The sequence below is a fragment of the Vigna radiata genome, chromosome 11, assembly GCF_000741045.1.
Source record: "Vigna radiata var. radiata cultivar VC1973A chromosome 11, Vradiata_ver6, whole genome shotgun sequence".
NCBI lineage: Eukaryota > Viridiplantae > Streptophyta > Magnoliopsida > Fabales > Fabaceae > Vigna > Vigna radiata.
The window spans coordinates 13,680,117-13,707,350 of record NC_028361.1 but is presented as its reverse complement, the minus strand read 5'-3'; the positions used below and the strand labels follow the sequence as shown (position 1 = coordinate 13,707,350).

Sequence of the window (27,234 nt, the reverse complement as noted above, 5' to 3'; positions counted from 1 at the left end):
ATTTTTATATCTTAATCATCCTTACAAATATTAATAATCAACCTATAAACTTCTTAAATATTTAATAGTTATTCATTTTTTCCTAACACAAAATTGGACTGTATATTGATTATGATTATTTTTTATCATGATTGATAGTGAATAATTATTCTCCCAAAGAAATCGACCCCGAACCAGAGGCTCAGACCAACCCGAACCGATTATCAGGTTCGGCGTGGAAACTATTTGACGCAACGCCTGCACTTCGCGCAAATCACAATCATAATTACGTTTTCTTCTTCTCTCTCTCTATCGGCGTTTAGAGAGAGAACATCGCCGCCGGAAACTACTCCGGCGATAACATGACCTCCGGTTCCTTCCGTCCATCAGACCTTTGATGCGCCGATCGTCGGCCCGTACTCGTGCCGGTTCGAATCGCAACGACGAAATGGATCCGATCAAAACACGCTCCACCAACCTCTTCGCTCGCAACCCTAAGTCCGCGCCATCGCGTTCCCTCTCTTCCGTCCTCCTCCTCATTCTCGGGCTCTCGTTCCTCTTCCTCCTCTCCTACTGTGCGTTCTCCCACTCTGAAAGTAGTTTCCGGTACCGGATAATCGTCGACGGCGGCAGCACAGGCACCCGCGTGCACGTGTTTAAGTACCGGTCGGGCAGGGCGTTGCATTTCGGGAAGGAGGGTTTGGCCTCGATGCGCGTTAACCCGGGGCTGTCGGCGTTCTCGGAGGATCCGGTTGGGGCGGGCGGGTCGGTATCGAAGCTGGTGGAATTCGCGAAAGGGCGGATCCCGAGGGTTTGTTGGGGGGAGACGGAGATTCGGTTGATGGCAACGGCAGGGTTGAGAATGCTGGACTCGGAGGTGCAGGAAAGGATTCTGGAGTCGTGTAGGAAGGTGTTGCGTAACTCTGGGTTCAAGTTTATGGACCATTGGGCTTCTGTTATCACAGGTTCTCTTTCTTCCAATTTCTCTCTCTCTCTCTCTCTCTCTCTCTCTCTCTCTCTCTCTCTCTGAGACAACATCTCAATTAAGACTACTGTGAGTGACTATGTTCTCTTTTTGAATAATTAATGCAGATGTGTTTTCAACTGCATCTATCTCGTTCTCATTGTGTTCGCGTGTGTGTGTGTGCAAATCAATGCTATACGTGTATTTTAGTTGTAATATTTTCGTTGGATCCGATGGCTTGTCTACTAGTGGCCAGTGGTGAGGATGTGCAGTTGTTTAGCTAACGAGACAGGCCATGATTGCGGTAGTGGCGCGCTGCTTTTCTTTTGTTTTTACTGTTTTCAGATATTTATGTGGGAAATGTTGAGAACGAGAGAGTAATTTTTTTCATACAAATATATGGAGTTGCGAGATGATGGGAATGTAAATAGATTTTTTAACTTTGCCTGCCTGAGAAATATTACCCTGCTTGAAGTAAAAGTGTGGGAATATGGTTTTCTTGTTTGTAGTTGGACCGGTGCTGAGTTGTTAGCTTGAATGTTTTATGAAAGGGATGTTGATGGAACTTTGCACATGGAAGGCTTTGTTGATGGAATGGTTCTTTGTTAGTGTGTGAGAGGGGGTTTGATGACTTGAAGCAGAAGGATCCTTATGCTCGTGTCGTGTTTTTTTCTTTCTCTCCTGTTTTGTGGATTTTTTATGCTTTTCAATTTCAATACTTTTCTTCCTCTTCCTTAGTATATAGACAGGGAAATGATTGTAGGTAATGAGCACACAAGTTTTCGGACTTCAGGGTTTGATGGTATTTCTAATAGTTTTGGCTTGATTATTGTTCTAATATGATGTTTATAACGTAGTGAACCAATTATCACATCATCCCTTTTACTCATTTGCTTTTATGTTTTCCAATCATAGTTTGACTTTCAATCATGCCAATGTGTTCTTGTTAGAAAATTGTAAAGTAAATTTGTTTTGTCCACCTCCTTAATTTTGTAATGCTTTCTTAGTTTTTTGTAGAACCACTGTTATTTCATTACATATTTGTTGGCTTATGGTATTATTCTGGTTGTACAGGTTCTGATGAAGGAGTTTATGCTTGGATTGTTGCTAATTATGCACTTGGCACTCTTGGAGGTGATCCTTTGGATACAACTGGGATTGTTGAACTTGGTGGTGCTTCTGCTCAGGTAGAACTTCATGGTTTCTGATTATTTGATATTCCAAAATCTTATTTTTAGGATCCAAATTATTTTTACAGTTAAATTTAGATAATTTGACTGCAATTGCTTGGTGAGTTTTAAAGCCAAAATATTAGAAAGAAAGCTCCACCTTTCTGGTTAGGCTCATACATACTGTTGGAAATATGATGAATGGATTTGTATTTTACTTTAGGTGACCTTTGTATCAAGAGAACCGGTGCTCCCTTCTTTCTTCATTTTGGCCTGGTGACTGTTTTATCTCTCTGTCATGATCTAAAGTCATGATAGCATGTGTATATCTGTCAATATTCTGCATTCTAAATCACTCATAATTTTACACGAACAAAAATGGTAAGCTCAAATTTTGGTTCTATTGCTTGACATTTCAATTAGTCCCTAAATGGAAAAGTCTACATTTCAATGAAACGATTTGTACTGTTTGAAAAATCCTGCTTTGAATAATGTTTTGATCATTCAAATNTTTGACAAGACAGCAATTTTCNAAGTATGATAATGATAGGGACTGATTACTGACATATTTTCACGTAGGGGACAGGTAATAAAATGGTAATTTTGTTTGGACCAAACTTTATTTCCTTAATGATTTTTATTGGTCCCTTTTAATTGAATGCGATTTTCTTTGCAGTCACATGGCTAATAATGTGTTCTATTTCTATGCACTTGGAATGATACCAGTGATTTACACTTTCTCATAACTTCTCATTCTGCAGAATGCTGCTCATGACTCATGGAAAGAAGGACTTGTATCAGGAAAATTTGGTTTGGGTAATTATATGGGTCACATTGTTGTACTGTTATATGGCATCTTGAAACTTAATTACCATACTCTATTGTTGTATGATGATTGGCAGTGATTTTTACAGTTTTGAACTTTGATGCATGAAATTCTTCTATGACATGTATACATACTATCAGTAGTAATGTTTTTCTTACAAAGTGAATTTAGGTCTAACTCAAACTTACAAAACCAATTTTGAAGTTGTAGTAAATTTTTTTGAAGTTGTAGTAAATTTTTCCAACTTTTTTGGGATGAAAATTACTTAAACTAGGGTAGTGATATTTGGCCAATTCTAAGTTCGTACTGGACTATTTTCTCATCACCTTTTTTGTTTTTTCAATTTAATCCTGAAATTTTACTAACTATTTACAGTCATTCAGTAGAGATAGTGGCTTCAGATGGTAATATTATTTGGTATTGATTCTTTATTCTCCTCAGTGCAGCTTCTCAATCTCTTCAAGAAAGGTTGCGGATAGATCCTTGTACTCCTACTGGGTACTCTTACAGTGCTGAGTCATTGAAGTTGCCTCCTAGCTCCGAGAGTGAAAAGGTCCGTTATCTTTCCACTGTCCAAACTATGGGGAACTTCTCAGCATGCAGATCGGCCGCACTTATGTTGCTACAAAAAGGGAAAGGTCATATTTTCAATAATTTTATACTGTTAAGATTCCCTTTAAAATGAAATTTTCTTCACTGTTGTTTTGTATTAAAGTTGGTTATTCTATTAATTATGCAGAATCATGCTCCCATCAACATTGTGATATGGGATCAACTTTCATACCATATCTTCGGGGGAATTTTCTGGCCACAGAAAATTTCTATCACACATCAAAGGTTCTTTTTATACTTATATGCTTCTTTTACTGTTGTCCAGTATAATTATGCAATTTTGTTATTGTCTTTAAGCGATGCATTAGAGAAAGGAGATAGCAGTAATGTACTGTAACTCCTATTATTTCTCAGATTTCTGACATGCAGCATGGTCTGTTATAGTTTTATTATTTTAATTATCCATATGTCGTTATGAGCACTAACTCCTGAATCTTTATGTCAGTTTTTTGGATTGCGGCCAAAGGCCTATCTGTCCAAGTTGATTACTGCTGGGCAAGAATTCTGTGGAGAGGATTGGTTAAGACTGAAGGAAAAATATGTTTCCCATAATGAGGAAGATTTACTTCGGTATTGCTTCTCTTCAGCATATATTGTTGCTCTGCTTCACGACAGTCTTGGAATTGCTTTGGATGATGAGAGGTATTCTTGTTTTTCATTTAAGGTATTTGAGTACATTAGGTTGATAATATTATTGGCACTGAACATTTAGTCCCTTTTGTACATGAAACAAATATTTTTTCATTTTTTTCTTATCGTCTTTTCAAATTGTTTATGAAGAAGTTTCTTCAAACATGGTTCTTGACGTAATGAGGGGCTCATAGGCTTGACAGAAGTTCGAGTTATTTTAGGTTTGCTCGTTGTAGGTCTCCATGAGGTGTTTTGTCTGTGGCTATGAATTTCTGATGGGAAATGTTTGGGTGCTTATGGAGTGGACAAAAAATGGTGATTTTGGTGGTTGAGGCTTGGTTGTTTAACTGCCAAATGGAGGATTTTATGATGTTTTGGTGGCTGAATGGGGAAGACTTGGTGCAGGCCTGTAGGGTAGATGAATGGAAGCTTCGAGGTCTGGTGGCTGTTGCGTGTATTGCGACACTTCAGTGGATTTAGTTGGGGGCAGCAACGAAGGTCAAACTAGGAAGAGTCAAGTGAAAATGAAAAGGAAAGACAGAAGAGATGAGGAAACAGACGTATTTATTACAAAAAGTTTAGGCTTAAATATGTCTAGTCCCTGTAAAATTAATGAATTTTAGTTCTACAGATCCAATGGTCAGGAACAACAACCCCTCTTCCCACCATCAAGAAAGATGAACACAAACCACATGTCGAATCACAAAACTGAGATTATTTCAAAAATGGCAAAAGGAAAAATAAGGCTCAGAGCTGGCTCGGCTCTGAGGTGTTTGAGAAAAAGTTATGTGTGATCCGCATGGTGGGTATGTCCGATTCCACCAATCATATTTCTAAGCATGGTGCTCTCACACGAACTAACTAGGTCTTCTTTTGGGTTCAAGATCGGTGGGTGTGGTAAAAGTCAGAATTGTGTGATTTTGGGATTAGGGTTGTTATTTATGTTGGTCATCATAGGAAATATATTATTGAAAATCCAAGATATTCATGAATTATGAGTTGGTCATTAAATATTTCCTACGATGGCATTTTTGTTTCTGGATGCCTTTATTTTCCTGGGTTCAACTGATAATTAATTTTTCATTCATGTTTGTGTGCTTGCACTTGCTTTTGTCCATTTCTGGTTGGGATTGCATATATTGTCTGTTTCATCATGTCAATGCATTTGTGTTCTTGTTGGTTGCATCTTACTGACTGGAATTGTTGGCCAGGGTCAAGGTTGCTAATCAGGTGGGAAGCATTCCGCTTGATTGGGCCTTGGGAGCTTTTATTCTGCAAACAACAGCTGATGCAGATATACAGAACCATAACTGGATTGCCACCATTTTCAGTGATGAATCGCCTACTCTCCTCTCAATTATTGGATTTTTATTAGTGTTGTTAACGGCATGGTCTATATCTAGGTGGAGGAAACCTCAGTTGAAGACAATATATGATCTAGAAAAAGGACGATATATAATCACGCGCATTGGTAGTAGATAAGGCTTGATGGTAGCGGAGATCATGGTTCTTGGTTTACATACGCGGAGGCACTGTTATGATTATGATGAAAATATTTATCCTTTTCTAACTTGATGGTTAACTACGGAAGGCCATGCCAGCCGAGGCTCAAAAATAGTATGGGGTTGGACTTTGGATGCGGTATATGGAGTGGAACTAGTGTAGAGTAGGACGTATATTTGTTGTTTAGTGGAATTCAGGAATTGTTTGTTGCGCCACTCGCTTCACTGGCTACAGATAACAGTAAGGCAAGAAGTGGAGCAGGTCAGCCTAGGAATTGCTAGGAGGAACTAAATGCCGCATCCTTCAACGGAAAACACCTTATGTGCTATATTTGTATCAAACTCTACAAAAGTTTGTCATTTGCTACATACAAAAGAAATTCATTATTCCCTACCTGGGAAGCTAGTTGCGGAAGCTGTTTTTATTTTAGGCTTCATGATTTTATTAGATTGGCTTCGAAATTTGAATGATATCTCATTAGTTTGTGGTGTAAGTAACTAGCTCAATGTTTCGTGTAACTAAATACACGTGTTTTGTTATATTCTACGACTGTGCACAAAATCAAAGTAATTCCAAATATTCCATTGGAGAATTGCTGTTTAATGGAAGGTTCATCTAGTTTTCACAAGATGACCCAATTGCACTATTTTTCCAACATCTGATAATAACACAAAGGGGGCGGTTAGGGGTAATCTCCTTGAGTTATTGCCATATAAAAAATGTACTAAATCAAAGATTTTGGACATGCTTGGGACAGTCAAAATTTGAACATTTTCACCACATAAGAAGAAAGAAGTATTTTTTGGTAGAATACTCGTCCCATATCTCATACTCCATGCGGACCATTAATATTCTTTTGTTAATGGGCTGATTGGTCATCTTACGTAAGTGGTATGAGAAATGTCTTCGAAAACAAATATTTATCATAATCATCTAATATGTTTTATGTGTATTGGGATTCATTCACTCCTGAAAAGTTTTCGATTAAACCAATGATTTGATTTAATTTATGATCAAAAACTTTACAAAAGAGAAAAATGGTTAGTTAAAATAATCGTGACCATCCATTTTACTTTTCAAAAATTCATTTGTATATATGTTCATAGCCAAATGGCATAACTAAACCTATTGAAAGAGGATATTTTTTGTTTGACAGTACGAAGAAGCCAACATAAATTGGAATTAATTTTTTTTTTCTTCCAACACATATACTTCAAGTGTTAGTTTTCATTTATTTTGTAAAATGCTTCAAGTCTCATTTTTTATTTTTTATTTCGTAGAATGCTTTAAGTCTCATTTTTTTTTTGTCCATTAAACATTTGTCAAAACGTCTGCCAAAAACACTAGTCTAACCTAAAACCTTTTCAGTACTCTAGTGCAAATATTGTGTGCACGGCTCCTCCAGTATCATAAAGAAAAACTTGTAATTTTCTTTTAGTTTCTGTATTTTATCATTTAAGAAAGATGAGGTGAGTAATTAAAGAAAGAAAAATGTGGCACAGGCAAAGAGCTAAAAACAAGTTTGAAATGGGCAAGAAGAAATCTGAGTTAATGGATTTTATAATAAGCCTCTTACCAAAGTAATCACATGCATGAAAAGTGCAAGTTGAATTTAAGAAAACATGTCCCTTACGGTAGTTAGACAATAAATGTTGCATTTGGCTGAGAGTTCCTACAATATAGGAATCAACTACTCCAACATGATCATAGATTTTGTAGGAAACGAAGAGGCTATAATTGCATGGTACCCATACTTTACTTCAAAACACCAACCGTTTCGTATGTTACTCCGATAAACTTTCAAAGAAACCCATTTTTGAAACAAGTCATGCAAATAGAAGCTACACAAGTCAGTGCAACTCCTTTGTCACCATGTCCAATTTTATTTCAAGGCACCATGTGTGTGAATGTGAGTGAAACAAGAACAATATATATATAACACTTTTTTCTTGCTTCCAACATGCTTGAACTTCCAAACACATCCCACAAAATCAAAGGCCATGTTGAATGTTGATGTCAATGGGAACAACAAAAGGAAGAGGTGTGGGAGGGTTTTCAGGTTCAAGAACTTTGCTGAACCTGGTTACCCTGTCATGTTTGGTGGGCCATTTCGTGAGAATGTGAATGCATTGCTTCAATATGCAAATTTGGAGAGTGATTTAAGCATGCCAATGTGGTCTTTTCAACTGGAAGTTCATCAGCAACCTCCTTTGCATGTCTTGCTGTTTGTGATTGAAGAGGCAACAGAAGCAGTGGTGAATCGTCATTGCAAGCATTGTCAATACGTTGGTAATATTTAATTAATTGTTTTATGAATAATAATAATAAAAGAAGAAGTTGATGAATGAATAAATGATGTTAGTTATATTTGGAAATAGCATAGGCTGGGGAAAGCATTTGATATGCAACAAGAAGTATCACTTTGTGTTACCATCAAAGGAAGGAGTTGGTAGCTGCAGGAAGTGTGAAGGGTGCTGTAGAGATAACAATGGTAAGTCGAAATTAATTGAATTACAGGGTCATATGATGCATGGTGTTTTTCACTCTAATGGATTCGGCCATTTGCTATGTGTCAATGGATTGGAAATGGGTTCTAATTTGGCTGGAAACCAGATCATGGACTTTTGGAACCGTTTGTGCAAGGGATTGCAAGCAAGGTCTCTATTCATTTTTATTTATCAACATTTTTTTTCATTTTTTATCTTTTCTAAATATCTATTCAAAATTTTATCCACACAACACTCAAACTCTTTACAATATGATATTTTCATCAACAACGTTAAACAGTTTATAACATGGCAAACACAGTTGCATGACGCGTAAACATTCTATTTTAATATCTATTGTGTGACGTCGTATGTCACAAACTATTTAAGGATGCTAGAAAGACAATTACCCCTTTATTTTACATTTTGTACTCTTTGCATTCAAAGATTCAACTGATGTAACATCATCAAATCACTTATGTAAATATATATGAAGCATTTGCTTTAGGTGAAGTTACTAGCATATACTTTTTCAAATTTGTATTTGTAAATTTAATAGATTTTAATTGATAAAAAAAACATTGAAATGGGGGTACCATGTTTTTCGTAATTTTTACTGATAGAATTTTCGAAAATTCTCAGACAAGTTATTAGTTGGAGTAGTACGAATTTGATTTTCTTAATAAACATCTTAAATTTGACATTAATTAATAACAAAAAAGTTGAGATTTCCACACGCTAGCAGCATTGTTATAGAAAAACTCTTAAGAAAAGTCTAAATTTACATAATTGTTAAAAGTCACGATCTGATCTAACAAGCTCAAAGCACCACGTAGATATACTAAATTCTTAAGCTCATTTCAAATATTCTTTTTATTTAAATAAATAAAAATTTGAAAGGTTTGTATTCATAATTTAATTTATTTTACTGATTTGATTATTCTTGTCCCTACTTTTTATTCTATTTTTTTTCTCTCTATTGTCTTTTATAATATTAATTCACATCCATGTTTCCTTGTAATAGAGAATTTTACCAAGGATATCAAGAGCTCAGTTTTTAATATATTTTTTAATGACAAACACCCTCTGGTTAGTTAAAATATATTAAAAATTATAAACTTAAAAATGAGAGTCATTATTAGAGTCACCCATTGAAATTTGTGATTCCAACAAAAATTAGTCAAAAGCAAAAAAAGAAAAAAGTTCGAATATGTTATTATTAACATTTCTCCAAGCCTAGTGATTTTTCTTTTCATGAAGATGGATCATAAATAACTATAGATTAATTTGATAAAAGGGAAAGTAAAATTCCATAATTTCATTCATGTGTTTTGTAAAAGACATTATATAAAAAAGTTATTCGATTCCATTATGATATATATGTGGTAAAGATTGTGTTCTGGAAAAGGTGACAATGAAAGAAAATTGAAAACTAATGGATGTATATATATGTTTAGGAAGGTGAGTTTGAATGACATTTCACAGAAGAAAGGAATGGAACTGAGACTTGTAAATGGAATAGGATACAGTGAGTCATGGTTCAGTCGTTGGGGTTACAAATTTGGGAGAGGAAGCTTTGGTGTAACTCAATCAATGTACCAGAAAGCCATAGAAGCAATAAGAAGCATGCCACTGTATTTGATCACACACCACATAACAAATTCCAACCACGCCATTCCACTCATCTTCTCAAGATATCAAACACTTTCAGATCAGTCTCTTCTTACCCTCGGTGACCTCTTTTCTTACATGTTAGACCTCAAATCACGTCTTCCTCCAGAAACTTCCATTGCCTCTTACACCACAACAGCTTTGCTTGAGACCAATTGCCGTTGGTCCCCTAAGAGGATTGAGATGGCAACAAGGGTCATTGTTGAGGCCTTGAAGAAAACTGAGTTCAGATGGGTTTCAAGGCAACAAGTTAGAGATGCTGCTCGTGCATACATTGGAGACACAGGTCTGCTAGATTTTGTCTTGAAGTCCTTAGGAAACCATGTCGTGGGAAACTACTTGGTTCGTAGAAGCTTGAACCCTGTCACCAAAGTCTTGGAATATTGCTTGGAAGACATTTCTAAGGTTTACCCTTGTAATGAAAGTCTGGTAATGAGCAACAAGTACAAGATCACACGAACTCAACTCATGAAAGACATGCTTTATCTGTATAAGTACATTCTCATAGACCCTAAACCTATCATGGGCTCAGAGTTTCTCTCAGCTATACCATTAGCAGCAAGGATAATTCTTGACACCAAGTATTTTATAAGAGATTACTGGGAAGATTTTTCTCACCAAGTTCACCTGGGTTCGGAAGAAAAGCTCAACCTTTACTGCACAATTTTGCTGAGGAATGATGGTGATGAGTACCAACTAAACAAGGCCTTTATGCCACCCGATGAATGTGTGACAGTGAAAAGAAATGCTACTGTGAATGAGTTGAAGGTGGAGGTTGAAAGAAGGTTTAGAGAAATTTATTGGGGTTTGAGGAGTTTCGTGGTGGAATCAGTTGAGAATTTGAGTGTGAATAATGGAAATGAAATGGTTTTAGGAGTAATGAAAGTGGGTGAAAAGGTGGTGTTTGAAGGTCGTTGTGATAGGAACATGAAAGAAAAGATTAATATTGAGGAAATGTGTGAAGGTGATCCAAATAGTGGAACTGTGGATTGTAGTTGTGGAACGATGGAAGAAGATGGTGAAAGAATGGTGTGTTGTGATATTTGTGAAATTTGGCAACACACTAGATGTGTTCGAATTCCAAATGACCAAGACATTCCTCATATTTTTCTATGCAAAAAATGTGAACAAGAAATTGTTTTGCTTCCTTCTTTCCCATGATTATACCATCATGTTTACTTATTGCTTTCACCTTCTACAATAACAATTCTTTTTTCTTTACAAAACTTAACAATTGCACGTGTCTTACAAGATCAACAGAAAAATTAGTTCATACATCGCATTGTTATCTTCAGAACCAAACGAAATTAACTCACATTATTAGTGGTGGCTATGAAGATCCTATTGGCCCAGTCATTATGACAAAATTGATTCTTTAATAAAATAAATGTTCTTAGAAATAATTGGGTACAACGAAAGCAGAGAAAAATTAATGAAAATATTTGAATAAAGAGACAATGAGGTTAGATTTTTTTAATGCTATGGTTGAATTTGGAAGCAACCTTTTTCGAACTTGGGTTGCGGGGTGGCTGCCTAACTACTTTTAATTTCAACTATTCAAACTAATACGAGTTTTCCAAACAAAACAAATACAACTTTGACTTTATCATCCTTTCCATCTAACCACCCATCAACTACTATTCTATCACCATTCTCATATATATATATATATATATATATATATAGAGAGAGAGAGAGTAAGGGGATTTAGTTCGATTTTTCATTAAATATATTTACTATGACTTGATTTTTTTAGTTTAAATATAAAATTTGAACTAAATTAAATTAATAATTTTGTGATTCGCTCAGTTATTTTTTATTGTTATATAATTGTTAAAATATTTTTTTAATTATTTCAGTGTGATTGTTAGTATATTCTTAATGTTAACTCTTCTACATTTGTAAACTAATTATATAATCTTATGGTTGACGATTGTAATATAAATTAGTTTTTCTATTCTAACAAGTATATATAAATGCTTTTAAGTAAAATATAAACAAATCATTAAATAATCTTTAAAAAATATTTAGATTTTTTTAATTTTTAATTAATTCAAAATATTGCAAGAATATTTACTATTGGTGTCCGTAAAATAGTGTTAAGCATGAAGCCAACTCTGATTCAACACTAAATTAATTATAAAATATTGAGTCGGCTAATCACACTTTTTAAGTACTTAAAAAGTTCACAACATTGATTTTGGGCACACTTTGATCCTATTTAATAATTAAATATTTGTGATAATGAAGCTTAATTTAGAAATGAAAGATTAAATAAAATGTAAATTAACGTACGCAAGAAAAATTATTTTGTCAATGTGGGTTAAGTCGACACTTATTAAACTAATATAACAAAAATAAATTAGTAAAATAATTTAAGTATATATGTAAGGCTTAATACCGCTTTTGTGTTGGAGTGCAAACAAAGTCCCACATTGAGTGAAAGAAGGACTGGTCAAGGGTTTATATACACATAGATATCTCCAATGGTAAGAGGCCTTTTGGAGTGGTACCAAAAGCAAAGCCGTGAGAGCTTGGCCCAAAGCGGACAATATCTTACCATGTGTGGAGATCTATGTGTGTGCCGAACCTCCCCCCAACATTTTGGTCCCTAGTTTGGGAGGTTGTATTCAATATGGTCCTACCTTTTTTTTTCGTAACAAATTGATCCCACTTTTTGAAAACACTGTTCAATTGACTCCTTTTTAGTTACGGCGTCAATTTTCTAACGGTGTTGTTGCCCTCCTAGATAAACATTAACAATGTGGCAGTGTGAGATTTATTCACGTATAAATTAGAAAATGGGATAAAAGTAATTTCAACACGTGGTTTCAATAGAGGGGTTAAAAAAGAGGGGAGGTAGGGTTCCATTCGAGATGCAGGTCGCCACCACAGCCTTGGCCAATCGCCGCGTGCACCGCCGCTCTCCACCGGAATCTTGCCCCTTTCGCGTATGAGAGGAGAACACACACCTTCCATCTTGCCCTTTCACTGCCGCCGCTGACCACGACTCAGCCTCCACCGTTCAACGTCACTGTTGTCCTCCCTGAAGACGCTTTCTCATCGACACCGCCAACGCCGCTCCCTTTCCTTCTCCGTTCGAGGGTTTCCTTTCTTCTTCTCTTTTTTGGACGCGTAGAACTCCAAAGTCAGGCCTGTGCCAACTTTGCCGCTGCAATCTCCCAACCCCGATCTCTCTTTCATTTGTTGACCATGACCATCAACACTCTGCTGCTGTTGAAGGCGATACATTGCACGAGATAACCCAAAGGCAGTTGAATAGAAGTATTGTCTCTGGGTCTCAAAAGGAAACAAGAAAGGACAGCACAGACGACGGAGGGTTAGCCTTTCTGCCCAAGGGAGCCATGGCTTGACGCATGTAGTTCATGTGGCAGGGTTATGAGGATCAAGAAGAAAAAAAAATGATTCAAAGATGCAAAGCTCAACCATGAAGAGCCAAGTTCGTGAAGCGGTTCACCTATACTATTTGATACAGGATGATCTCTAATATTGTTAATCAGATTGAGGGGATTGCTAGAGGGTAAAGCTGCTTTTGTTTTCTATTGCTTTCTATTTTGGAAATGCATCTGCCTCTGTTTCCTTTTTGTTGCATTATTCTATGGTGTTTTTTCTGGGTGCAAATAGATTGGTACATTGAAGTTCAGATGTTGGGGGAAACTACCTACCTCTATTGTCAATTAAATCTGATGAAATTTTCAGGCCATTGAAATTACATCTTGGGTGTATTTTGATTAACAAGTGAAGTCACAAAGGAGGCAAACAACTATGTACTGATAAACATCATTCATGCATATTTAGACACCATCGTTCATTCATACCCAACATCATTCATTCATACTCTGTTGAAGCCATTCATACCCTCTGTTGAAGCCACAAATTACTTTTTCCCATTTTCTAATTTACACGTCAATAAATCTCACACTGCCACGTTGCTAATGTTTATTCAGGGGACAACAACACCGTTAGAAAATTGATGCCGTAACCAAAAAGGAGTCAATTGAACAGTTTTTTCAAAAGGTGGGATATTTTTGTTACGAAAAAAAATAGTAGGACCATATTGAACACAAGCCCCCAAACTAGGGACCAAAATCGGTATTAAGCCTATATGTAAAATATAAAGGAAGTGGCAGCATTCGTTTCGCACGTGTCATTGTTATTTTATAAGGTGTTTGCAATTGTGAGTAGTACATTGAGAAAACCTATTCACAAATGTTTATTTCATTCTCGAACATCTATTGCTTAAAATATTTTGTCAATGTTTATTTCATTATGGACCATATTTTAAAAAATATTTTTTTACAAATGCTTGACCGATGCATCTATTTGTTCTTCTTAAGTAAATATTCATCAAAGAGAAGGAAAATAGGAAAGTAATATAAAATTGAATAAATATTTTAAGTATTGTCACTAAAACTCAATAAATTTCTTAGATGTATAGAAAACTTAGGCAATGGTGTGTCATGAGAAAATTTAGACTTTTATCCTTGTAAAAGTTGCTTTAGGCCCTGGGTAATTATCGAAGGCTTCTGGCCCTCGGTAATTACTAAGGGTCAAAAGCCTTCGGTAAAAGTAGCGACGACGTATTTACCGAGGACTTTTTGACCGTCGTTGGACCCTCAGTAATAGGTATTTAGCAACGGCTTGTGGCGTTTTCCGAGGGATTATGGCCTTCGGTCATGCCCTTCGTTACTGTAGTTTGTATAAGAGGGTTTGTAATTTTATGGTTGTAAAAGTTAAGGTGTGAAATTAAATTAAATTTTACTATGTGTTTTTATTTGAGTATGCTTCTGTAAAGAATATAGTTTCCTATTTTGTTATCTCCAACAATATTGCATACATGCAACAAGTTCTATAAGTATAATATATTTTGCTTTCACAACTATTTAAGCAACCAAACCATCGCTTGAGCACTCATATGTTGCATGATTTCATATGTTTCAAAAATTCATACACTATTATATTTGAATGACTAGTAAAAGTGTTGTAAGAGCTAATAATAAAAGAATAAAGATCACAAACAAAATATTTCTTGAAGCGTGGACTTATCTATGATGTATTGCGCAAGTCTCTCACCATATAAAATAGAATAAAACAAACCCAGAATGTTTTTAGGAAAGGAAAAAAAGAGAAAGAATGAAACTAAGAAAAGAGAGAATGAGAGAAGAATGATTTCTGATCATGATTTTAGAGTGAATGAAGTACTCTATTTATAGAGCCTATGATGGAACTAACCCTCCTTAACTTGAGGAGTAATTCACTTAAAAATTGGCACTTGACAAAAACTTCCAACATTAAAAAACTAAAGCACAAAATTCAGTGGTTAAGGATAGAGAAAAGCAATGTTCTGCAACGTTAATGTTGCTTGTAGAAAGCTTAATATAATAAACGTATAAGTATATAACAAAAAGAAGTCATGTTGACTATATGGATAAAATCTATGACGATAGTTGATACTTGTAAATATTTATTATATGTGAGTTATGGTTAATGTATATTTTAATATTTGTTTATAAACGAGTTAGATGTAGCAATTATACTATCTGACCGGTAAGTATCTTTCTAAAAAAAATAAAAATAATTAATTAATTTATATTTTATTTAATTAAATTAAATTTAAAATAAAATTAATTTATATTTTATTAGATTAAATTTAATCAAAAATAAATTTAATTTTATATTTAATTTAATTTATATTAAATTTTATATATCTTTTTGTAATTTTATTTACATTATTTTTAAAATGTATAAAAAATATATTTTTAATATTTGTTAGTGTCTCCAAATATTCATAAATTTTAAAACAAATACTCATGCGAATAATAGATGGGTTGCATGTGAAATTTTCACTTTATGAATAAGATGCAAATAAATATTATATCTGACTCGACCCATTATTATCTATATATATATTTCAAATTTCAAACTTTCACTTAAGTATTAATTATGTAGTTCGAATGTTCTTTTATCAATTGAGTATTAGTGAGTGATGCATATATACGAGTCACTAATTGTTTCAGTGATAATCCATCATTTTAGTAATATTGGTTCAAAAAGTTTTTTTCACCAATACAATTAACGATTTAACACTTGTCGTATGATTAAATATCTTAAAAACATTAACAATTGTTAAAAGATTTTATAAATAACCAATAACATTTAATACACTTTACATTATTTCAATATTTTATATATAAAATATGCATATTAGTTTATTAACCTCACTTTTCACATATCTAATCACTCCTCTAATTTATTAAAGTTACCCTTATAATTCCCTAATGTACTTATTAACAAACTTTTCTTCCAAAGATTACACCAAGATTGTAGTTAGTTTCTAAATTTCAAACTCTATACCAATAATATTTTTTTACAAAACAGCTAGAGAACAAATGAATAAAGTCCTTAATAGAAAATTAATTACTTAACTAAATCCCTTTACTTTCGTCGCAAAAATATAGTTTGAAGTACAGCTATATAGTTAGATTACCTTTAGAATTTAGATAATTATAATTTAAAATTATGTGTGCATGTAAATATTTAAAAAGATAAAATTCTAATTAATAAAATAAAGAAGGAACTTTTATAATTTAGGGTTAAATATGTTTTTAGTCCCTATACTTTGGGGCGATTTTGGTTTTAGTCCCTCTTTCAAACTATAGTACAATTTAGTCCTTCAACTTTAGAAAACTCTGGTTTTAATCCTTTTTACCAAATTTTTTTAACTTTATTTGTTGTTTCAAACGTGTTTCTCAGTTAACATTGAAGCAAAAATGTGTCAAACAGTGTAAACAATCCAAATGCTATGATGTAACGTGCTTGAAACAGCAAATAAAGTATGAAAAAATTGGTAAAAAGGACTAAAACCAGAGTTTTTTAAAGTTGAAGGACTAAATTGTACTATAGTTTAAAAGAGGGAATAAAATCAAAATCGCCCCAAAGTATAAGGACTAAAAACATATTTAACCCTATAATTTATAACACTTTTATTTTTGTTTTAATATGATTCTTTTTATGAAAACCTCATACGTGTTACCGACATATGACATATGTTTTATTCTCTTCAGTTAAACGAGAAAAATAAATTACATTATATACTCATTTATCTCCTTGTTAAAAAATATATATATAGTTTGCATTTTCTTATTAATGATAAGTGAATAAATCTTATAACAATTCCTTTGAACTATGATTAACTTTGTTTTCTTGTTACCAAACAAGTTTTATAAAAATATATGGCACATGAGATCTTAGATATTTGATATGAAATACAACACAAAACAACATGAGAGACAGGTGGAATGCTATTATGAATAGGAAAATGATATTTTAACACCAATTTTTGACATCACTTTTACACTGCACACGTGTCAAAATGTGGTTGGACGATTTTAAATTAAAAAAAGTTGAGGCAAGGACATATTTGGAAGAGAAAACCAAAGTGTTTTTTTTTAATTTGAAATCGTCCAACCACATTTTATGACGTACAAAAATCAGCTATGACGTACATAGTACAAAAATCATATTTTATGACGTACAAAAACGAGCTATGACGTACATAGTTTTGTAAGTTATAATAGGTCTACATATTTTATGACGTAGCAAAAATTTACGTCATCTGAACATATTATGACACAGTTTCTAAAATCAGTCCATTTTTACTCAATATCAATTTGAAACAATTTTCTCCAATATTTAATTTTTGGGGTCAGGTTAGGGTTCGTTGTTCGTCAGCGTGATTGAAATTGGGGTCAGAAGATTGAATTTGGGTTCGTTGTTCGTGAAGGTTCGTCAGCGCGGAGAATGTGATGCTGGAGGTGGTGAAAATGGTGTCTGCAAACATATTTAGGACACTCAGTCCTCAGCCACGCGAGAATAAGATCGTTGATGGTGTTGATGTGGAGGAGGAGGAGCCTTCGATGGATCCTGCTTGGCCTCATTTGCAAATTGTGTATGAGCTTTTTCTGCGGTTTGTGGCCTCACCTGAGCTGGATCCGAAGTTGGCTAAGAGATACATTGATCAGTCCTTCATTTTGAAGCTGCTNGATTTGTTTGACTCCGAGGATCCGAGGGAGCGGGAGTACTTGAAGATGACTCTNCACCGTATCTATGGCAAATTCATGGCGCATCGCCCTTTCATCAGGAAGGCCATCAACAATGTGTTTTTTAATTTTATTTTTGAGACTGAGAAGCATAATTGGATTGCCGAATTCTTGGAAATTCTTAGGAGCATCATCAATGGTTTTGTGTTGCCATTGAAGGAAGAGCATAAACTGTTTCTTGTTCGCATCCTGATTCCTCTGCACAAGCCAAAATGCCTGGCAATGTATCATCAGCAGTTGTCGTATTGCATTACTCAGTTTGTGACAGCGAACCCTAACCTGACCCCAATTTCAATCCCAATCCCCATTGCAATCCAATTCCAATTACCCCAATATTCTGACCCTAATTACCCTAATCTTCTGACCCTAATCCTTTCTTTATTTTACCCAAATAAATTTAAATTACACGTCACAATTATATATATTTTTTAAAACAATTAACAATGCCACATAATCACACAGTACCCACCTGGCAGCTCTGCCGTTAGGGAACTTAACGCCGTTAGCAAAAAGGACCACTTTGAACAGTTTTTGCAAAAGATAGGACTTAAGTGAACTTTTGAAAAAAGAAGGGACCACTTTGAACAAACCCTCCCAAAGGAGGGACCAAAATAGGTATTAAACCAAAATCATATTTTATGACGTACAAAAACGAACTATGACGTACATAATTTTGTACGTTATAATAGGTCTACACATTTTATGACGTAGCAAAAATTTACGTCATCTGAACATGTTATGACACAGTTTCTAAAATCAGTCCGTTTTTTTTATATGAATATTGGAGAAAATTGTTTCGAATTGATATTGAGTAAAAAGGGACTGATTTTAGAAACTATGTCATAATATGTTCAGATGACATAAATTTTTGCTACATCATAAAATATGTAGACCTATTATAACGTAAAAAACTATGTACGTCATAGCTCGTTTATGTACGTCATAGTTTGTTTTTGTACGTCATAAAATATGATTTTTGTACTAGTACAAATAATATTCTAAACATTTTTGTGAAAAAAGAGAAAAAACTTACATGTGAATATTATAAGTTGTCGTCATATGTCTAATAGCTTTTATTACGTAAGATAAGATGACATTTCTTGTTTAGTCTTTACTTCAGCCTTATTAACACCAGCCAATGTTATTCCCCAATTCACTCTTTCCCTAATCTGAATGGGCACTCTGCTGGGCGCAACAGACTTCGCAGTAGAAACCACATCCCCTCTAGATTGAATGAGATCAAGTAAATCAAATACCTCTTCCTTGAATATATGTAATCAAGATATACAAGTTTACACTTCTATATTCAAAGCCTGACCACAATTACAGAAAAGAAATTCATCAGCATTATTTATTACCTACTAGTACAAAAATCATATTTTATGACGTACAAAAACGAGTTATGACGTACATAGTTTTGTACCTTATAATAGGTCTACATATTTTATGACGTAGCAAAAATTTACGTCATCTGAACATATTATGACTCAGTTTCTAAAATTAGTCCATTTTTACTCAATATCAGTTTGAAACAATTTTCTCCAATATTTATATAAAAAAAATGGACTGATTTTAGAAACTGTGTCATAATATGTTCAAATGACGTAAATTTTTGCTATGTCATAAAATGTGTAGAGCTATTATAACGTACAAAACTATGTACGTCATAAAATATGATTTTTGTACTAGTGTATATATATATATATATATATATATATATATATATATATATATATATATATATATATATATATATATATATATCGATTAGTGAATGATTCTCAACCTAAAAACTATGTACGTCATAAAAAAATGTCACCACTTCCATTAATTCAAATAAGAGTGGAGCCTTACCCAATCATTAGGTTTGTAATTCGGATATGATTATGACACTAGTTTACTTTGGCATGTAATTGATAATGCAGGCTAATAAGTTCTTGCTGAGATGTTCACTTTTAGTCATTAAATATTTTATTTTAATTTAATAAAAAATTAAAATTAACTAATAATACCTTTCATCATCAAGATTCTTTGATGGCTCTTCGAAACTCATCGTGGTGGAGAATGAAGGATGAGACATGCCCACCTGTGGCCTATCTCACCTTAGAACCTGGCCAAGCTTTCTCAAGTTCAAAGATTGAGTACTTGGGGATGTATCCATCATCCTGCAAAACAATGTTCACAATCATTAAGAGCAGAAAATAAGTGGCAAATGCAGACATCTCAATAAAATAAGACTTTATAAACACCAAAGAGTTCATTCTGAGGATTTCCTATACTTTTTTTAACTTGTTCTTTTGTCGTCTTAGTAACAGCCATATTTAGGAACAGAAAGAAATAAGATAGTAGAAAGTGATGTGTTTTCAGACAGTCGAATATCCATGTAAAGGAACCTCATTTATCTGATAGTTCATACACATTTAATGACATACATCTTGAAAAGGATCTAGACGGCTATATAAACGGAAAAGAAATTTAAATGAATGATTTTTAGACATAAATTTCTTCCAATTTCTTTAGTGATGTAACAATTTCTTCAAATTTGAATTTGATTCTTGGTATTCGAACGACCTAATTTTGTCTCTATTTATTCATTTATTTTAATTTAATATTTAGTACAAAAATCATATTTTATGACTACAAAAACGAACTATGACATACATAGTTTTGTACGTTATAATAGGTCTACAGATTTTATGACGTAGCAAAAATTTACGTCATATGAACATATTATGACACAGTTTCTAAAATCAGTCCATTTTTACTCAATATCAATTCGAAACAATTTTCTCCAATATTCATATAAAAAAAATGGACTGATTTTAGAAACTGTGTCATAACATGTTCAGATGACGTAAATTTTTGCTACGTCATAAAATGTGTAGACCTATTATAACGTACAAAACTATGTACGTCATAGTTCGTTTTTATACGTCATAAAATATGATTTTTGTACCAGTACAAATAATATTCTAAACATTTTCGTGAAAAAAGAGAAAAAACTTACGTGTGAATATTATAAGTTGTGATCATATGTCTAATAGCTTTTATTATGTAAATAATTTATTTTCAATGTTTTTTTTTATATTGTTGAATAGTTAAGGTAATAATAATTTTGTGATTAAAAATATAATTAAAGGAGTTAATTTATCACAGTGCAAAATATAGGTCAACATGTCCATTAATGTTAGTTAATACTTGTTTGAAAATGTTTAAATGGTAGAAACTAATATTTTTTAATATTTCATTTATCTTCATGAATATTTTCCTATACTTAACTATTTCTATCAAAAAACTTCACATATTTTTATCGTTACACTTTTTTATTTATTTATCATATTAATACCAAACAATATATATATATATATATATATATATATATATATATCTTAAACATAATGTAATAAGTTTTCTTTTATTATCATTCAATATAAACATCATATTACATGATAAAATTTAATAATTTTGATATTGACGATTTTAAAAAAAAAAACTTATCTGTAATTAATTAAAGCGTTAAACTTTTGACCGTACATCTTCATTACAGTTTTTATATCCGTAGCTTTATTTATTTTAAATAAATCAAAGAAAGCGTACGCATAAAAGTTGAAAATAAAGTATGATGTATTTGAGAAATTTTTTTTAGGGTTAAACATGATTTTAGTCTCTATATTTGGGGCGATTTTAGTTTTAGTCCCTCTTTCAAACTAAGGTATAATTTAGTTTTTCAACTTTAGAAAACTCTGATTTTAGTCTTTTTTACCAAATTTTTTTAACTTTATTTGTTGTTTCAAGCATGTTTCTTATAGCATTTGGATTATTTACACTGTTTGACACATTTTTGTTTCAATATTAACTATGAAACGTGTTTGAAACAACAAATAAAGTTAAAATAATTTGGTAAAAAAGACTAAAACCAGAGTTTTCTAAAGTTGAAAGACTAAATTATACCTTAGTTTGAAAGAGAGACTAAAACCAAAATCGTCCTAAAGTATAGGGACTAAAAATATATTTAACCCTTTTTTTTTACACTCTTTTATTTATAAATAAATTGCAACGAATAAAATATTAAGTTACTGAATTCTTCAAAAGTCACGTTTATCTGATGACCGTAACTGTGAAAATAACGACACAATAAAAAAGACTCGGTAAGAACAGAGCAAACGAAACGGTCGTTTAGCGGCAAGGCATAAGACGCGTCAACGACGAAAATAACCCTTTACACGTGTGTCGATAACGTTGAATTTATGAAGCGTGGCAGTGGCATAACACAGTATCTTCCTTAGTTCCTACTTTCCTTTATCCATTTTTCAAGCAAACTTTTCAAACCCAAAAATTAATATAAAAGAAAAGATAAAATACAAAAAACATGAAGAACAAAACGCGCAACAACGCAACATAACATAAACATAACACAAAACGCAGTTTCAATTGCATTTCTCTCTCTTTCTCGCAATTTCCATTTTCCGGTAAGATGTTCTCTGGCTTTTTCGTGAAACCGCGAGATCTGCTCTGTCTCGTGCGATTCCACGATTTCCCCCAATTTTTTCTATTGCGTCTGTGTTGTTCGATCTGAAATTGCGTTTTCTTTCTTTGCTTTTGTTTCGTTAGGGTTTTGATTTGGGTTTCGTTTTTCCAATGAGCGATCACTTGGTGCTGTTCGTTGACCGTCTCGCACGCCCTGTCCCCGTTGACCCGGTGGCACAGCCGGCGCGGCTTCCCTCCGAGCCCTCTCCGCCTCCGGCTGCCGCGGATGCCACCACAGCCGCCGCCGGGAGTTCGGGCACCGCTCCGGCGGAGGATCACGTCGGGGAGGGATGTGATGAGGAGGAGCCGCTGATCCAGATGGCGGAGTGCCGCATCTGCCAGGAAGAGGACGGCGTTTCCAATTTGGAAACGCCCTGCGCCTGTAGCGGCAGTCTTAAGGTATCAATTTGTGTCTTTGAGATTTTTCTTTTTTTATTTTGACTTTTAAATTGGTTTTGTGGGGAAAGGAAAGTTAGAAAGAAAAGTTTAATTCTATTTTTGTTAGTTATAATGATTTCTGCGCTTTGGATTTAGAAATTTTGTTGTAGGTTAAATGATCGTTCAATGTGGAAAACTATTTTAAGCGGTGATATTTATAAGTTGATTTTTGTGTTGATGGTAGTTACTGAGCAGATGTTGCTTTGATTTGGGTAGAAGGATTTTAGTTTTGTCACTCTGTTGTGTATATGCACTGTTTTCTTTTCCTAGAGTAGATGCTACCCTGGTGCAAACATGTTCATGAGATTTTAAATGGGATATGATTTTTGCGTTCTTATTGTTTGTTTTGATTTAAGTTTTCAAAATTTGAAGGCAAAGTTGAAGCAAATCTCTGTTTACAAATTGGTCCAAAAATCAAACAAGAGGCTTTTTGAACATTTGTTGGGTGGCTCCTAACCGAAAAGACAAGCATTCTCTTATTTTATTACTTTACTGTGTTGGTGGATTAGTTCCATGTTTTATTGACAAATGACAGCTAATTATTCATATGAGAAAATGCTCTGTATTCTTTATTTTCTGGTAAATGCACTAATATGGACAGCTTCTATAGAGGAATGAGAAAGAAGGGAGGAAGAATATTGTTATATGTGTCAGGTTCAGTTTCATTTTTCACCTCTCGTTCAGTATTCCTAATTCTTGAACTATTGCCTTTTGGTCTTGTGCAGTATGCTCACAGAAAGTGTGTTCAGCATTGGTGTGATGAGAAAGGAGACATTACTTGTGAGATATGTCATCAGGTATGATGATGGAAAATAATAGGAGAGCTTATTTTAAGTCTATAGCTTTATTAGTTGGACCTAGAAGGGGAGGCAGTGGCTCCCCATAAAATTTTTCTGTGTTTTCTTCGTTTGATGTTAAGAATTCTCACATAAAAGATTATTTTTATGCCTATCAGGGTGCATTGACAGATTGATGAAGTATCTGTGTGCTTGATTAACTTAGTAATTTCACTGAGACATTGGATATGGTATTGAAATAAGTAAAGATAATCAGGACTAGTCCTGTTTGAGATCTTGCCCTGAGCTAATAGCCAAAATCCATAAGACAATAGTTACTCCTCCTAAAACCTTAATTGTCCTGTTTACTCTGTTCTGCTTTTAACAGCCGCTGCTTACATGTCCTCCATGAACTGGAATATAGTCATCTCATGCCCACTGATTTGAGAACAATCACTTACAACTGCATTTCTAACTACTAACTTCTCTCCTTTATGACACGGCCATCCCTTTTTCCTTTAAGTAAACAAGCCACTGGCGTGGCCTTCCTGCAGCAACAATATGTGTAACATGCATGGATTTAAAACATTTGTGTATTTATTTTCTTGATTTAAAATAATTTTATATTCCTATACTTTTTATGAAAGGTTGAACTGGAAATATATTACTAAAAGGTTGTCTTGACTCTTAATTGTGTTGAATTTGAGATTCGTTTCAAGTTCTTGGATGGGGAGTTGAGGATGGGATGCCTGCTACCCATGTACCAAACATGGGCATCTTGCTTTGCAATTCAAGATATTCTGGAGTTTTAGCTGCCTCTATGAGGATGCATTTGTACTGCACACCTTGTTCCATAACTTCCCTGCTTTTGGAGGGGGAGGGAAAACATTATTCATGTCTAGAATATATAATTTTGTATTTTTAGATTGTATATTGTTCAGATTACTTCTGTTAATTTCACCTTTTGGATTGAACCAAATGGTGGCTGTCCCGTGTCTTATTGGAATCCTTGCAATTATATTTTGTGCTTAATTTGATGGGAGTTATTTCCTCCTTTTTATGCATGTAACACTCAGCCTTATCAACCTGGGTACACTGCACCACCTCCTCGTCCTAACCCTGAAGAAACTACTATTGATATAGGGTAAGCTGAAATTTTCATTTTGTAAATAATAGTTTTCCATTACATTTTATGTGTATTGTTATATTTGTCAGTTGCATCGTGGCCATCATGGCTTATTTATAAAAATTTGAAGCTCGTCTCCTTAACAAGTTGTCAATATTCTTGCAGAGGTGGATGGACAATATCTGGCACACCGTTGGACTTGCGTGATCCTCGGCTCTTGGCAATTGCAGAGGCAGAACGTCAATTCTTGGATGCTGAATATGATGAGTATGCTGCTTCCAATGCCAGTGGGGCTGCATTCTGCCGCTCAGCTGCTTTAATTGTAAGGCACTAACCCCGTGTTTCTTTCTACCAAATATAATTGTGCCATGGTAATGGATAACACATTGGATATGGGGTCGGGGAGACCAAGCACTTTTTGGATCTTCAAAACCTGAGTTAAAATTTAGGTTAAAGCTGTTTGAAAATTTGATTCATTTTTAAGTCTTAAAAGTTACTTTTAAATTAAGTTTCGTCATGTGGCTTGATCTTGACAAGTGGAAGTGGTATTTAGAGAAGTTCCTAAAATTAATTTATCTAAAAGTTCTTGTTTTCTTCATTGAAAAAAGGTCTTTTTATTTTCTAGAGCTATTTATTGTGTTTATAATAGCTGTTATTGAGGAAAGATGGAGCCCAAAATAAATTCTTCCGTTTCATTTAGGGCTGTTATATACTTGACGTGCATTTGTTATTCTTTATAATGTGAACAAGCTAGTATGTGGACATGATTTAAAGCCTAACTCTTCTTTTGAATCAGTTAATGGCTCTTCTACTCTTGCGGCATGCACTTTCTGTCTCGGATAGTGATTCTTCTGACGATGATCCATCCAATTTTTTCTCTGTACGTGGCTTTTATTTCTTTAAGTTGTTCATATGTCCCATTTTTGTGTTGATTTCAAATGCATCTGGAGCCAAACGTAATTAGCTCACAATTCTCTTCAGCTTTTCTTGCTTCGAGCGGCTGGATTTTTATTACCTTGCTACATTATGGCCTGGGCAATCAGTATTCTGCAGCGTCGACGACAGAGACAAGTCAGTATTCATTATAGTTATTAATATTTGTTCCGGTTTTCTTAGTCAGTCCATTATTTTCAGAATAGTAATGCTATATATGGTTTCATTTTGGGCTGCATCCAATGTTCGTGTTCATGTGCATCTGGGAAACTGCAACACATGCAGTGGGATTTTCTCCCTTGCATGTAATTTTTTACATTTTTGTATTATATTGTGAAGCAGGAGGCTGCAGCACTAGCGGCAACCCAAGTTGCTTTTGTTCTGCAATCTGGGCAGCGTAGAGGTCTACAGTTCGCAATAGCACCAGGACCAGCCACAGTACACCAGGAACAAGTGTAATTTTTATGCTTCTATGTATAAATATTCAGAAGGTTTGTTGAAATGCAGTGCGTTTTTACCTTTGATTATCTCAGCTCTAATGTATGTATGTACATGTACATACTCGGGGGATGGTAAAACGATATTCGAGAATCCATTGTTATCAATTCAATTCATCTATATGTGAATGTAACCTAATCATTCAGCTACTATATAGTATGAGATTTATATGGAAAATGACGATTAATTGAGTATATTTGTTTGGCGGTGCTTGCATCTAATGATTACTGTGTTTGGAAAACTATGAGAATCAATTCTTCCTTCCAAAAACATGTCTGACCAATAAAGTTAAAAACGGTCTGTTTTGTTTTAGTTATGTGAAATTGGTTTTTATACAATTGAAGCAGGATGACTACGTATCGGATTTAACTCACTCTTCGTATTCTCAAATATGCTTTTTGTTATTGAACACTTTTTTTCATTACTTTTATTTTGATTCTTGATAGTTGGTTTTAATCTTTACAAAATATTTATTTTTCTCTTCTAAAAAATATTTAACTTTTTCTTTTAATTCTATTGAATATTTTTTATAAAAGGGGAAAACTACATTGAAATGATATGCGTAAGTAACATTAGAGAAGGTTGAGACTGTTTTAATGAGTGAGTAGGCTGGAGATTAAAACATATGTGCATATGATAAAAAGAAAACAAAAGACACTACTTATGTTATCGTTATCTCCTAGTGATTTTCAAAGATCTAACCACACAATTAATCAACATAGTGATTTTCAAATATCTAACCACACAATTAATCAACATGTTACATTTCCTATATCTACCATATATGTTCGAAGAATATCATAGTATATTAGTAGGGTGAGTATCAATATCATAATATTCATATTTATGAATACCTGTAATTGTTATTCTCTAATTTATCAAGTATTAATTAAATAATTGATTTAATATTTACTTTTATAATTTTATTTTGACTTATATAGATTTTGTTTGAAATTTATGATAGTAATATATTGTA

General features: G+C 33.8%; 4 protein-coding genes across 6 annotated transcripts; all 4 read left to right on the top strand.

Moving 5' to 3' along the window:
• Window positions 1-169: 169 nt before the first annotated feature.
• LOC106777759 (probable apyrase 6) lies at window positions 170-6,272 on the top strand. 2 transcript variants are annotated; one of them, XM_014665499.2, is made up of 8 exons: window positions 170-944; window positions 2,018-2,130; window positions 2,874-2,928; window positions 3,385-3,576; window positions 3,678-3,775; window positions 3,996-4,192; window positions 5,392-5,510; window positions 5,584-6,272. In XM_014665499.2, exons 1-8 carry the CDS (start codon window positions 377-379, stop codon window positions 5,601-5,603), a joined length of 1,362 nt encoding a protein of 453 aa, XP_014520985.1. In that variant the 5' UTR covers window positions 170-376; the 3' UTR covers window positions 5,604-6,272. The 2 variants fall into 2 exon arrangements, with proteins under 2 accessions (XP_014520985.1, XP_014520984.1); XM_014665498.2 differs by having other exon boundaries at window positions 172-944; window positions 5,392-6,272.
• Window positions 6,273-7,668: 1,396 nt separating this feature from the next.
• Window positions 7,669-11,001, top strand: LOC106776796 (PHD finger protein MALE STERILITY 1). The gene is made up of 3 exons (XM_014664265.2): window positions 7,669-7,972; window positions 8,067-8,340; window positions 9,627-11,001. The coding sequence occupies exons 1-3, from the start codon at window positions 7,684-7,686 to the stop codon at window positions 10,999-11,001; spliced, it is 1,938 nt and encodes a 645-aa protein (XP_014519751.1). The 5' UTR covers window positions 7,669-7,683.
• Window positions 11,002-17,596: 6,595 nt separating this feature from the next.
• LOC106776795 (serine/threonine protein phosphatase 2A 59 kDa regulatory subunit B' eta isoform-like) lies at window positions 17,597-18,323 on the top strand (the record flags this gene model as incomplete). The annotated part of the gene is made up of 1 exon (XM_022776002.1): window positions 17,597-18,323. A coding segment is annotated over exon 1 (657 nt), but the record flags the coding sequence as incomplete, so codon positions are not given.
• A 3,953-nt stretch (window positions 18,324-22,276) lies between these two features.
• On the top strand, window positions 22,277-26,479 carry LOC106777945. 2 transcript variants are annotated; one of them, XM_014665783.2, is made up of 8 exons: window positions 22,277-22,429; window positions 22,572-22,886; window positions 23,651-23,722; window positions 24,778-24,845; window positions 24,993-25,149; window positions 25,624-25,707; window positions 25,809-25,898; window positions 26,100-26,479. In XM_014665783.2, exons 2-8 carry the CDS (start codon window positions 22,599-22,601, stop codon window positions 26,217-26,219), a joined length of 879 nt encoding a protein of 292 aa, XP_014521269.1. In that variant the 5' UTR covers window positions 22,277-22,429; window positions 22,572-22,598; the 3' UTR covers window positions 26,220-26,479. The 2 variants fall into 2 exon arrangements, with proteins under 2 accessions (XP_014521269.1, XP_014521270.1); XM_014665784.2 differs by having other exon boundaries at window positions 26,103-26,452.
• The last annotated feature ends 755 nt before the right edge of the window (window positions 26,480-27,234 follow it).